Source organism: Octopus bimaculoides, chromosome 25 (assembly GCF_046866305.1).
Source record: "Octopus bimaculoides isolate indiv1 chromosome 25, ASM4686630v1, whole genome shotgun sequence".
Classification (NCBI taxonomy): domain Eukaryota; kingdom Metazoa; phylum Mollusca; class Cephalopoda; order Octopoda; family Octopodidae; genus Octopus; species Octopus bimaculoides.
Genome location: NC_142952.1, coordinates 15,946,874 through 15,961,629, shown reverse-complemented (window position 1 = coordinate 15,961,629; position 14,756 = coordinate 15,946,874). Strand labels below are relative to the sequence as shown.

Here is a 14,756-nt window from a genome sequence, read left to right as displayed (position 1 = left end):
GAAAATCCAATAATGAGCGAAGAGACAACAACAGCAAGCAAAAAGTTGAAAAACAACAAAGCTATTCGACTGGATGCAATGTTTAAAAAGTGGGAGCACTATAGTGGCTGAACTGACAAGTCTGACGAATTGCTGCTGGCATGAGTAGAGAGTTCCACAGAATGGACAAGAGGGAACCATTGTAAAACTGCTGAAGAAAGGGGACCTGTCCAACTACAATAACTAGCAAAGCATCACACTGCTCTCAATGCTTGGTAAAGTTTTCCGCAAAGAGCTTTTAAACAGGCTAAGTGAGGTTGTGGAGGAACAAGTTAGATTTCATTACAACTGATCCTGCACTGAATAAATTTCCACATTCAGAAATATTATTCACCAGTGTGTTAAACATCAAAGATCAACTGAGGCTAAATTTTATTATGGCATTCCTCAATGCTTTGTCAGTATCTTTGAAGAACTTTACTCAAATTCACAATGCTGTGTTTGGATGGAAACATGGAAAACAGTGCTATGTTATTTAAGGGAGATTTGCCTATTGCCATGTTGTAGTGTTGTAATAATATTGTGTGATGCTCTGTTGCGTTGTCATGTTATTGTTCTCTATTCTAACACATTGCTTCATTTTCTCAGAGGAGATAGTTTAGAAAGTAGGTTTTGCTTGCTTGCTACCAACCTGTCTATTTAGGTAGGAAGCTAGCTGACAACTTGTAGACGAGGTACACAAGGACCAGGGTTTTCCAGTTGTTTCTCCAGCTCAGTATATTCTTTAATAATGTCTTCAAGACTGTTATAGCTGTCAGTAAATTCCTGCAGTTCCATACCATCAACCATAGTATAATGGTGAAGGTGGGCCTGCAAAAAAAACAAAACAAAAAAAAACATAAATGATGTGATGACAAATAATAGCATTATTTATAGAATTATGAATTAATATTAGAATTAGAATAGAATTATGTTGACAAATAAATAGAATGTAACCTGACTACATTACTTCCAGAACCTGCCCAAACCACCCTAGACTACCCCAGAACTCCACACCACTACTCAGATTCCCACTATTCCATGTGGGAATCTGAGTCAACAAGGGATTCTCTGTATGGTTGCTTGACTAGCAACAAATAGCAGCTAAATCTCTCTCAAATCACACTATACTGTCATAAAAAAAGGACTGAATAACATGGTCCTGGGTTTCTGACCAACATTAGAAAGACAGGATCACAGGTCTGCTTGATCAGAGATGACCTTGGGCTAAACAATAGCTTTACATCCTTAGAATGTCTCTCTATCCCTATCACCCACACTTGTACATCCACATCATTGTCACTCTCTCCCTCCCCCACCATGTACACTGTAAGCCACTACCAATTCCCCCATCCACTCCAACAAATAACTAAACTAATTACTTGGATAATCAGTTGTTTTCTTTGAAATTAGATTAATAACCCCCACCCCCTCCAACAATTTTACACACATACATGCACACACATGTGCTAAAACACAAGACACCACCACAACTACTACCATTACTACTTTATACCATTAGAATCACTACAAGAGAACATCACTACTATGCAACACCACTGTGACTACTACTACTACTACTACTACTACTACAACACACTACTATCAATTGTTTTATACACACATTAACAACTTATACTACCAAAGAAACACACACATAATGCTAGTATTAAATAGAACCACAATTACACACATACACACACCTCTACCAGTCCCTGTCTTCCAGAATGCCTTTCAAGTGTATCCTCAAAATTCTTCTATTTCAGGTATCCTCAAATCACAGAGGTGTGTGTGGTAAGGATGGTGGTGGTGGTAGTGGATTATTTTAACTTTAATTTAGCATTTCTCAATCATGACAGGGTTGATTAGAACAGATTTTAAAGTTAACATTGTTGTTAGCATTCTCATCATCATTATTGTCACCACTACTGCCATCACAGATGCCACCACTATGGTCACTATGACTGCTACCACCACCACCACCACCACCACTACCACCTTCATCTTTATTTTCCAATCATCCATTTTGCTTCAACTCATTATCTTTTAACGTGGCAAAATTGGTAGAATGTTAGATAAAATACCTTGGAGGATTTTCGTTAAATCCCTTATGTTTTAGGTTCAAATTTGGCTGAACTCAAACTTTGCCTTTTATTTTTCCAGAGCGATAAAATAAAGTAGCAGTCAGTTACAATGGTTGATTTAAAAATGTCTACACTCTTTCCACAAATCTGTTGCGTTGCACCTGACGGAAATGATTCTCATCAGACATGGCTGTGTGGTTAAGAAGTTTGCTTTGGAACCATGTCATTCCAACTGCAAAGACACTTTTGGCTGGTGTCTTCTACTATAGCCACGAATGACTGATATCTTCAGAGTAAAATTTAGCAGACAGAAACTGGAAGAAGCCCTTTACACATGCCATGACTAAAGTTTCATGTCACTGCAATAAGTGTATGTCAGAGAGAGTGAGTCTGTATTCTTTTTCTCTTGACAAGTGCATGCACATTATAAAAAAAAACAAAAGTGTCATAGTACATATAAAAACAGTTGTTTGTTTGCAGCCCTTCATAAAATTCTGTTAAGGCTGCTTGTTGCCGATTAGATTTGGAGAATGTTACCTTGCTTGAAAACAGGTGAAGTCTGGTGACAGGAAGAAATATCTACTTTAACAAAGCTATCATCTGATTCATGCAAGCATGGGAAAGTGGATAATAGCTTCTCATCTTTACACACATTCATTTCTTCTTGCAGAAACTAAATTACATAAAAGAGGCACAATTCCTGAAAATGAGAAACTAACTGGGCATAGCGACTCCAAACACTACTACAACACTATTCCTCCCATACAGCCCTTACCACGATATATTAAACCATACCCAAAACACTTAGATACATCTACAATACTTCAGAACACTACTGCAGTACCACCGAAAGAAGAATTTCTCTCTTTCTCTCTCTCTCTCACTCACACTCACCCCCCCCCCCCCCCCAGAAGACAGAAACCAGAGAGCAAACCTTGCGTCTGTAAAGCTTCATAAATCTGTCCCGGAGATCTCCAAATGTCTGTTGGATGCAAGTGTTGTTTGCTAGTGTTAACAAAGAATATGGGTGACCCACAGGTGGAACAGAACACAGACCGGTTTTCCATCCCTCCTTGTTCCAACTGATGAACTGCAACTTGCTTTTTAGTCTACAACAAAAACAGCAATGTGAGAGAGAAATGTTTAAAATAAGGTAAGCTCTGCAATAATGATCACTTTGTGAGGTACAAATATTGTTGGCTGAGTCAAACCCCAGTATATTACTAGTACCTGTTTTGGAAGAATGAAAGATGAAATTGTAGTTGTTATTGCTGTTTAGCTCCAGCTCAATCCTGATTGAGCAGACCATTGACAAAAGGCACTCCATGTGTGACTGTGCTGTCTTTTTAGGGATTGCTAAATTATCTAATATGAGCTTCCCATTTTAAAGATGTTAGAGTGTGACCTTGAGATTTCGTTGCTATTTCTAGAAGGTTGAACAACAGAATAAGGGTTCCTTAACTGGTTTATATGGAAAGTGAAAGTAAATCCAGAAAGCAGAAATAGGCCATTGATGCAGACATTCCTCCTGCTGCTTCTACACAAATTAATGCAGGACTCTCTACATAGTTGCTTGACCTGCTATGAATAACAGCCTAACTTCCCTCAAATCACATCATCATTTTAAATAAAGAAAAGAGAATTTAGACTAATGTTGTCTGAGATGACTTCTCAAAATACAGGATGGTCAAGGTTAGAAGGCCTTTGAATATATGTGTACTCAGTCATGATTGACTTGATGCTGAACAACAACAACAACAACAACAATTGAAAAACAATACTTTCAATGTTTGTAATGATGATAAGATTAAAGTATTGGCCTGGTGACCATGTGGTCATGAGTTCAAAGCCTACAACTAAAAATTAGCACTGGTGGTATGGGTGCATGGTCAAGAAATGATAATACTGATGCTGATGGATGTTCAGAAATGTGTGTGTGTGTGTGTATCTACAAATGTGTGTATGTCATTGTATGTTTGTATTTGTCTACTTGTGTGTATGTGTGTATTTGTGGTTATGTATGTTTGTGTATAGTAGTAGTAAAGTCTGATAGTGTTGTGATGAGAATTATGACACCTCCTTGTGAGGGATAGACTGGTCGGTATAAACTATAAATAGTAACAATCTGAGTGAGTTCAAGGTTCAGAGTTTGGAGTTGAGTAAATTTCGTGTTAGTTCGCAGTGAAGTCAGGTGTTGGTTGGTTAGTTCACAAGAGATTTGTTAATTCATTACATTGTTTTTACTGTTGTCTGATTATCTTATTTATTGTACGTAACAATTACATTATGAGGTTTTCGAAGCTCACGTAGGTTATTTAACAATTTGTTCATGATACAACTTGTTAAATAATGGAAGACCGATTATCTTCCATAGTACAGTTGCAAAAGCAAAAACAAGAGCAGCAACAGGAGTTGCAGAAGCAACTATCGCAGCAGTAATTACAACAGCAATTATTGGAGCTATATTCAAAGAAGTCCAAAAATGAGGTAAGTTCAAACTTGATTAATGAATTCAGTTATAAACCAGAGAAGGGTATAACTTTTGCATTGTACTACAGAAGGTACGAGTTTTTTAAGCAAGATGGCAAATCATGGTCGGACGAAAAAAGTGAGATTGTTATTGCGAAATTTAGCTCTGCTAGAGCATGAACGTTACTGTAATTTCATATTGCCCAAAATACCCAATGAATTTGTTTTAAAGAAAAAACAGAATTACTGTTTAACATATTTGGTGATAAAACTTCTCTATTTAACACTTGAATGGAGTGTTGAGATATACAAAAAAAAAAAAAAAAATGACGATTTTATCACATACATAGGAACAGGCAACAGGATGTGTGAAAGTTTTAAACTCAAAGAACTTACACCTGAGATGTTCAAGTATCTTATTTTCATGCAAAGATACAGAAATTCGGGCAAGAATTCTTTCTAAATTCGAACAAGCAAACTAAAATCTAACCTTACAGTCTATGGCAGAAGAATGCCAAAGGAATGGTAAACCTGAAACACGATGTAGAAAATTCAAGAAAAGGATTCCTCAAAAAACAGATATGCTGACTGGAAAAGTACAGCCAAAAAAGAGCACCATGTCCTAATCCATGTTATGGATGTTGGGACATACATTTTAGAAAAGACTGTCCATTTAAAAATCAAAAATATTACAGTTGCAAAAGAATTGATCACAAGAGTTCACACTGCAGAACAAAATTATAAAGGTCAAACATTAAAAATCTTAGAGTGCTCTCAGCAGAAACAAAAATCGACTCCCAAATAAGAAAATTTGTAGACGTAAAAATAAATGGAATACATAGTAAACTTCAATTGGATACTGGAAGTGATATTTCAATAATAAATATGGACACATGGAAAAAAAAAATGTTTCTGCAAGTACTCTCAGAGTGTTGAAGCCTAATAGGAAAGTGCCTTTTGTAGCAATAAAGCAAGTAGATGATGAGTTGGACAGATTGGATAAAAAAAGTGGAATCATTGAAAAAGTGGTTTACGCAAAATGGGCAGCTCCAACTGAAAGCCCATGGTTCAGGATACATATCGACTATGCTGAACCACTGAACGGCACATACTATTTAATTGTTGTGGATAGCTATAAAAAGTGGCCAGAGGTACGCAGATGTAACATACCCACTGCAAAGACCACAATAAAGTCCGTGCTCGAGTTATTTGCTCGATATGGTGTTCCAGACACATTAGTTTCAGATAATGGAACACAATTCACGAGATATGAATTAAGAAATTTCTGCAAAATACATACCATAAAGCACATCTTTATCCCACCCTACCACCTGATGTCAAATGGACAGGCAGAAAGATTTGTCGACGTGTTCAAAAGAGCTCTAAGAAAAGCTAGGAATGAGCTAGATAATGACAAGGCACTAATGAAATTTTTGAGAGTATATAGAATAACGCAAAATCCAAATACTAATTTAGGAAAGTCACCAGCAGAGTTAATGTTCACATGTAAAATAAAATAGATAAATTATCGCCAGGAAAAAATACATGTAGAGGAAAGACATTTGAGGGAGATAAAGTTCATTTTAAAAATTACAAAAATGGTAAAGAAGGTTGGGAGGATGACTGTGTAATTGAAAAGTTAGGTAACATGATGTAGTTAATTAAAAGACAATGTTTGGAACATAAGAGACACCATTTAAAGATGAGACATACAGAAGAATGAAGGGTAATATCAATGGAAGTCTTGTATGATATGTTTGAAGTGCCAGCACCGAGAGATAGTGAACCCGTAGAACTAGCTTCAGAAAACGAAAACAGACTGAATATCTGGAAGTAATACCGAAACGAAAAAGATATTAAGTTTAAAAAAAAAAACCCAAAAAAGAAAAAAGAAAAACAAGAGTGCTAACAAGAGGGCTTAGTACAATGAAAAGAAAAAGTGCTGTGTGCAATGAACAACACTACCTTAAAAGTCAGGCAACAATTAAGATACAACAGCTAAAAAAGAGGGAGAGGGGCTGGAAAGAAAAAACAAAAACAAAAGAAATTCTACTTTCTCATAGTAGTCAAAATCTCAAAAGGGGAAATGTTGTGATGAGAGTTACGACACCCCTTGGGAGAGATAGACTGGTTCAAGTAAAGTATAAATCATAACAATCTGAGTGAGTTCAGGGTTCAGAGTTGGGTGAAGTCTGAGTTAGTTCCCAGTGAAGTTTTATTTATTGTACATAACAATTATGTTAAAACAAATAGTAATGGTGTAGCACAAATCCCCAATATAATACTGGTTTTTGACACACACACACACACATACATATGCACACACACACATGACAAGCTTCTTTCAGCTTCTGTCTGCTGGATTCATTCAAAGGTTTTGGTCAGCCTGGGACTATAGTAGTGCCATGCGTTGAGACTGAACCCAATTCCATGTGGTTGGGAAGTGAGCTTCTTAATCACAAAGCACCATATGCATCATCCATACACCCACACACACTACATCTGATATAGTGTGATATAATGTCTATCATCTGTCTCTGCCGCACTATTCAACATGCAGAGATGCAAAAATGTGTGTCCATCTGGAGCACTGTCTGCCAAACTGTGTGCTGTGAGAGATTCCTGGAGTGCCATGAAAAATATTCTCGGGAAACAATGATCCAAGAATATTCGCAAAGTTCAAGCGTAGATACAAATTAATTATATAAATCGTAAAATACAGTGAATATAAATTAATTACTTTACACGATGAACAGCAGTTTTGCTACAATATATTACATTTCAGCATTTAAACTGGGATTGTCTATAAGTAAATTATTTATTAGTCCTAGATTTATTTATAATTTACATAAATTATTTTATGTCAATTTTAATTGATTTTAATTTTAAACATGGAGAAATTTGTTTGAGACCTCAGAAAAATGAGAAAGAGAATCGTAGCAAACAAGACGAACACCAGAATAAAAAGTCCGCCTCATCAAAACAAAAACAATGAAAATTACATCCCATATTGTTTTATATTATCAGTAAAAGACAACTTGGTTCCTTCTTGTATGATTTGTTTAACAACACTCTCAAATGAAGCGATGGTTCCAAGGAAACCTCAATGGCATTTAATAACAAATCATCTGCAACATAAGGACAAACCAAAAGAATACTTTGAAATGCTAAAAAATAATTTTAAAACTCGGTTAAAAAGGCTGAAGAAATTTCACTCAATTCCTGAGAAAGCTCAAATCGCTAGTTACAAGATTGCCCAGCTTTTGGCAAAGAAGAAAAAACCACATTCTGATGCCAAAAACATTATTTTACCAGCCTTGGAGATCACCATTGGCACAATGATTAGTGATGAAGCCGTTAAACAAAGTAAGACCATTCCTTTGTCCAAATGATTTCTCGTAAAATTCAAGACATTTCGCGAGACATTGATGATCAGCTTCGTGAACATTTCACAGAAGCAAAAAATGAACTCGAAAACTTGTGAGACTTACAAATCGATTAATGTACAGACATCAGCAACAAAGCTCAACTAATTTCATTTCTGCGAATCATCAGAGGTGGTAAAATCATAAGTCAGTTTTTCTTTTGTTGTGATTTCAAGGAAAGAATGACAGGAGGAGATGTCTTTAACCTGGTAAACCCAAATGTCGTATTGAGAGGGATGCAGTGGCAAACTTGTATTAACGTTTGCACTGACGGCACTCCATCCATGCAGGGTCGAAAAAATGGCTTCATGGCTCATGCATTACAAAAAAATTCACAAGTTAAAATTGTACATTGCATGATTTGCCGCAAAGTTTTGGCATCAAAATTTCTACCTGATGGTCTCCTGAAAACAATGGACAATGTTGTTAAAGTGGTGAATTACATAAAATCGCATTCCCTATGGTGCAGACTTTTTTGCATCCTTATGTGAAACTATGGATTCTGATTTTTAAGTGTTTACTGCTTCATACAGAAGTGCGATAGCTCTCGAAAGGAAAAGCGGTCTCTTGATTTATATCTTTGCGAACTGAAATAATATGTTTCTTCGATGCTGAAAATTCTAGATTAGAATTTCTTAACGATGATAATTGGTGGCTGGAAGTAGCATTTCACAACAATCTTTTTGAGAAGTTGAACGTTTTAGATTTGAGTCTGCAAGGAGCGAATGAGATTATTATTACAATTACAGGCAAAATAAAGTCTGTAGCGAGGCACAAAGAAGCCAGCGCCATTTTGAAACAGCGAGATCTTGCCTGCAACCATTGCCATACACGAAACAAAAACAAGTTCTCACCTGCAACCATTATTTAAGGAAAAGACAACATTTTCCTTCTCATTCTTCTCACACTGATATAAGCAAGACTTCGAAACCAGGAGCTCACAGCAGACTTTTGTTCTGCTGTGATACCACATGCATTGTCTCCAGAGGTTATTGAACCTCGTGTATGAGAGAGAAGGCTAACTACGCATTGCTGTGAAGATGGTTACTGAAAGCAAACCCCTTGTACGAAGCACCTGTAAATAAACGGTTATTGAATTTACTCCGCCTGAGAACTTCATTCTTCGTATTTCCAGCTCCTTGATTCAACAGAATAATCATAATGGAAGAAGAAGATTCCCCAAAAGTATCATAAAAACCTTCCTTCCATTATAAGTCTTTCACCAACAAGTTAGAACTGTGGATAAGGAAAGTTAAAAACCTGCAGCTTGATTGCTTCCCATGTGTAGATGCTTTTCCAAACAAATTAAAAATTTTGTCAGAAGTGCAGAAGACAGTAGAAAACTTCTCTGTATTATTTTCATCACTTGATTATCAAATGTACGAGTGGATCATCAATTCTTTCGCAAGATATGACAGTACACTCCCTGCATTAACATTAACAGAAGAAGAAAGTTTAATAGACTTGAAAAACGATCCTGTGCACAAAGCCTCATTTTCTGTGCCAGAATTGTCAGAATTTTGGATTTCCCTTTGGGGACAATATCCTTGATTAGCTACTACAGCCATTAAAACTCTGTTGCTTTTCGGATCATCATATGCTTGTGAATTGGGTATCTCTGCACTTAAGGAAATGTAGTAAAAAAAATGGGAACGATTACAGATGGTAGATGAGGAGTTACATATTTGTTTATCTAATTTAGAGCCACGTTTTGACAAAAGTCTTTCTCAAAATAAATTGCATCCTTCTCACTAAAAACATTATTATTGTATTATATTACCTATACATATACATATATATATATATATATATTATATGTTCATAAAACAATTAGATGTTGTATAACATCAAGCAAACTGAGCTATCATATTGTTGTAACCAATGGCATCATTACAACATATCTGTAGATTTGGATATTTTAGAATTTAACCTCTTCACTAATATTTAGATTGCTCTGGAGTGGAGATATGTGACACAGAGGAGTGATATTGATGCCTTTCTTAATCATTGTGTCAGATTAATGTCATGGTGGAATTTTAAAATTTAAATTTGAAATCACTTTCAGTGAATTTACATAAATTAGAATTTACTAATACAGCAATTGAGCTAATTCTTGTTCATTTGTTTTTGTAATTTAATCCAGTGTTTCTAAAAGTGCATTCAAAGAAATCTCAGAGTTCTATGAAAAATGTTTAGAATTTTGCAAGATAAAGGAGCTTTTAATATGAATTTTAAAAGAAATAGTGTATATTTTTTCAAAATAAAGTTATCAACTTCTATGTGAATATATTTTTCTCAGTAAAATAATCTGCGTTTCCTTTAATGGTTTATCAAAGTAGAGTAGTGCAGTTTATTTGTAAAATATAGGTAGGAAATATTTGTAGGAAATTGTATAAGGGATCCTTGACAATATAAGTTTGGGATCCACTGATTTAATTGATAAAGGACAATGCCTACAAAATTTTGAGACTATTCTTGGTTCTGTGATAAGGAGTTCTTGTTAAAGATCACATGAAAAGTTGGAGATGGAAGACAAGACCAGGAAGGAAAGGTGTGTGATTCTGCAGAACAATTAGCCTGATGTTTATCTTCTATAGTCAGCTTGGCCCTCAGGTGGAGGAAGAAAGAGTATGATGAACCAATATTTATCTTTCACACTTCTTCAATAAAGTCAATTGCCATCACAGGTGTTCACTGATGGCTGATCAGCTCCGTGACCTTCCTCATAGAAGGTCAGGTACCTTACCCATCACAACCTGAATAAACTGAGGTAATGCTGAATAAAATATTCAACTAAAACACACACAAAAAAAAAAAAAAATGAAAGGGGCTGTAACAGATTTGAACCAATGACTCCTAAATAGGGAATCCAATACCTAACCTTTTGAGTTTGTGATTTGCTGATAGGGTACTGAATGACCAGCAAAGATGTCAGCAGTTCACATCTTGTCACAGGTTATGGCCATGGCCAAAGAACTGTCAACAATCCTGTCAACCTGGCTCTGAGTAGGTACTACAGTGTATTGTACTGTATCTATGACCAAGGAACTTAACTGTGAACAGTCCAGCTGACCTAATAATACATAGGTACTACAGTGTGGTACAGTTCACTGTACTGTGTCTATATCCCAGATACTTAACCATCAACAATCCAATTTACCTAGCTGTAAGTAGGTTACACAGTACGGTATGATTCACAGTACTGTCTCTATGACCAAGACACTTAACTATTAAGGATCCAGTCCATCTAGCTGTAATTAGGCACCACAATATGATAGAGTTCACAGCACAGTGTCTATGACCAAGACACTTAATTGTCAGCAGTTCAGTCTACTTGGCTATATGTAGGTATGAATAATTTGCTGTTGATCAATCTCAGATAAACAATGAAAGTGGAAACCTCTGATCAAAGGTTATGACCAATTTGCTTTTATATCAGTCATGATGTATCTCGATACACCTTCTTTAATATGTCTTCTTTGATTTGAGAGAGCTTTGGCTGTTATTTCTAACAGGCTGAGTGATTACACAAAAGCTACCTCAAGTGGATGATTAGTTAGCTTGCAGTTTTGAATTTAATTCATTCTGCAACAGGAGCTATCACTGATGGTTCAGTGTCTTATCTTGGAGGAGATTTATCTCTAATCTATTTAACATGGCAGAACCCAGAGGGGTGCACAAACTCTGTGGATTATTGTACTGTTAATAGGGATCGGCTCACAGCTACAGACACTTTAGTAGAAGTGGTAGAAGAAACAGTGAGGATTAGTGGTTGTGGTATGTTGTAGTAGCAATAATGGTTGTATACATTAGGTATGATATTTATACAAGTTTTCAATTCATAGACAAATAAAATTTACTGTGTATCATGTACAACAAATTCTTGAAAATGCAGTTTTCAGTAAAAATTTCACCTACAAATATAGAAAGATATTTGAATAATAACTAAATTATGTGTAAGTAGTACACAAATTAATATGTGTAAGTAGTACACAAATCAAACTTGATATGCAGGTTATTTAGCTTAGCTGTATCTTCTAAAACAATTGTATGTATCTATTTATACAAATCTTAAACATGCAAATTAGGTACAATAATTTTCAAATTTCAATAGGGTTACATTTCTCATTAAACATGTTACATATTTTACCATATTTGAATATGATTATATTGTCATACCAGTCAGTAGTAATTCTCTATTTCAATAAAATATAAACAAAGTGTACTGTTGTTAACAAGCATTTCCTTGTGTGCTACTCTTGTACAGGAAAATCCACATACACCAGTAGAGAGCTTACTATTTGACATTTCAAAATAAATGTTTTTTTTTTAAAATTAGCCAAAAAAACAAAGAATTTAAAAGCAAAATATGGGAAATGATTCAAATGATTGAACTATTTTTGAAAGCTAGACTTGTGATAATGAGTATAAAAATGAAGGCTTTTAAAGACGTAAATGGTATACAGATTTACTGAGCACAACACACAAAAATATTCCATTTTGTGTGAGAGATTTTTCCAAAATTTACAGCACCTGATCAGCATGTGTTCTTAAAATGGAAAATTAGGTGTTTTTCTGGACAAAATAAAACTGACCAAAATGATGATTTAGAAAATGAAAGATTTCTACATTGGCTACTATTTTCAAAGATGGTTAGAATATTAAGGTATATACAGTCTATGAAAAGGTAATAAAGGTAAACTCAATTCTAATTTTGCTTCACCATAAATCACTTTTAATATTTAAAAAAAAAAATCTTTTAAAACAACTGTTTTGAGGGAACAGGCTTTTCTTGCACGGTTGCACTATGCCTGTTGGTAGCCTAACTCTTCATTGAGCTTTTTCTTTATAGTTGAGAGTATGGCCTCACTTTTAACTCAGCCAGTTACAAACAGGAGTTGAAAGAATGATAATAAAGAATAGACAGAGTGGGGACAACAGTTCTACACTGTTGCACACTACTCACCTTTCAATATTTCTTCTCATGTCAGAAATACTCACTTTTCCTCGCACCATGAGGGCACATGCAAGGTAAAGACTGTGTTTGGGGTCAGCTTTTATCAGTTGATGGTCCTTTGAAAATGCATCAGAGAACATTTGGTCAAGACTGTTAAAAAGTATACAGAAAAAAGGTTGAGAAATAAGATTGTCTTAGATGAATTGATTTCTTCTGATTTAGTCACAAGGTAAATGGATCTTTACTTAACTTGAAGAGATGCAATATAATGTAAGATTTTAACTCAGAATCTAGAGGGATGAAAATAAATACTGTAAAAGTTTTACCCAATCATTCTATGACCTCCATATATGCTTTGCTGATGAATCAAGTCCTATGTTGTTTCATTTCTATTTTGCTATGAATACTACTTCATCAATTACAGTGAAATTATGCTGTGCTGAAGTTCAATATGACAAAAACATGCCTGGAGTTGCCTCCCCTTACTTGCTGAAGCAATATTATTCAATGATTACTATTGATGTTTTTTAACACCTCAAATTTTTTTAGTTATTTTTTTTTTTCCTATATTTATTTCATTGAATATATTGTGATGATGGTGGATTTCCATCATGTGACAATGAAGATTCATTTATTTGATCAACTGAATAACTTGCTCCTGTATTAAAATGTAAGTGACTAAGAATTCCACAGACACTTGTATCCTTAATGTCATTCTCAGGCAGAATCAGCCTGAAATTGTGTGTGACAAGGTTGTATCTTTTCAGGTACAACACACTCAATGGCTTTTTTATATAATTTCTATCTATGAGGTAGTATCAAAAAGTCCTCAGACTAATTATGTCTAATCAAAAATAGCTTATTTACCTAACTTTTAACATTATCTCCTTCAAAATAGTCAACTTGCATAGCAATACACCAGTCCCAGCATTCCTGCCACTTTTGGATTCTGGCCACTTTTGGATTGAGTCAAGGATCTTCTGTGATTCACTCTGGATCTTGACAATGGTGTTAAAATAGCAACCTTTGAGCTGCATTTTTATCTTGGAGAAGAGATGAAAGTCTGCAGGTGCTAAATCTGTCAAATAGGGCTAGTGCAGAAGTGATACCATGTTGTTTTTGGTGAGAAACTCACAAGTGAGGAGAGCTCGGTGACAGGATGCATTGTTGTTGTGAAGAATTGAATTTTTCGCACTCCATAGATCTGGTTGCTTTTGCTGAATGTCCTCCCTTGAATGCTTCAAAACATCACAGTAGAACTTCTTGATATCATGTCATATCTAATTTCACTCACAAGTTATGGGTAATCTGAGGCTATAGGATATGATATTTGTCAAAGGTGTCATGCTGTAGAATTGAACCCAAGATCTTGTGGTTGCAAAGCAAACTTTTAAACCATTCATTCAAACAGTGCTAAGAATGAATATATTTCTTCCTGCTCCTTTGTTAATTTTGGCATAAGGCCAGAAATTTTAAGGGAGGGGGCAAGTCAATTACATCCCCCCCTTCTCCCAGTGCTCAACTGATCCTTATTTTAGTATCCCTGAAAGCATGAGAGCAAAGCTGACCTCAGAGTGTAATGTGTTAGAAGAAATACTACAAAGCATTTTTACTGATTCTCTAACAACTGAACTAGCTTGCAGAATGAATATATTAACACCAGAGTGAATATATTAATACTAAATTAACAGAATTTATTTTTTTTCACTTGCAGGTTTGGCTTGATACTTTCTCTCATACCTGGCTGTCCACTAAACTTTGAACTGTGAAGTGGGAATAAAGATTTTTCTAACACAAAGTGTG

General features: G+C 35.2%; 1 protein-coding gene across 6 annotated transcripts in view; it reads right to left on the bottom strand.

Annotated features, from left to right (window-relative positions):
- The window catches only part of LOC106882881 (tubulin epsilon chain), a 67,438-nt gene that overhangs the window by 12,799 nt on the left and 39,883 nt on the right, over positions 1-14,756 (bottom strand). For 5 of the 6 annotated variants that reach the window (XM_014933699.3, XM_014933707.3, XM_014933717.3 and 2 more), the window contains 3 exons: positions 12,963-13,103; positions 3,037-3,211; positions 671-849 (listed from right to left, as the gene is read on the bottom strand). In XM_014933699.3, coding sequence (XP_014789185.1) covers positions 691-849; positions 3,037-3,211; positions 12,963-13,103 — 475 coding nt within the window. In that variant the 3' untranslated portion in view covers positions 671-690. Of the gene's footprint in view, positions 1-428; positions 850-3,036; positions 3,212-12,962; positions 13,104-14,756 lie in introns of those variants that run through there. The other variant, XM_089342267.1, reaches the window with a different exon arrangement.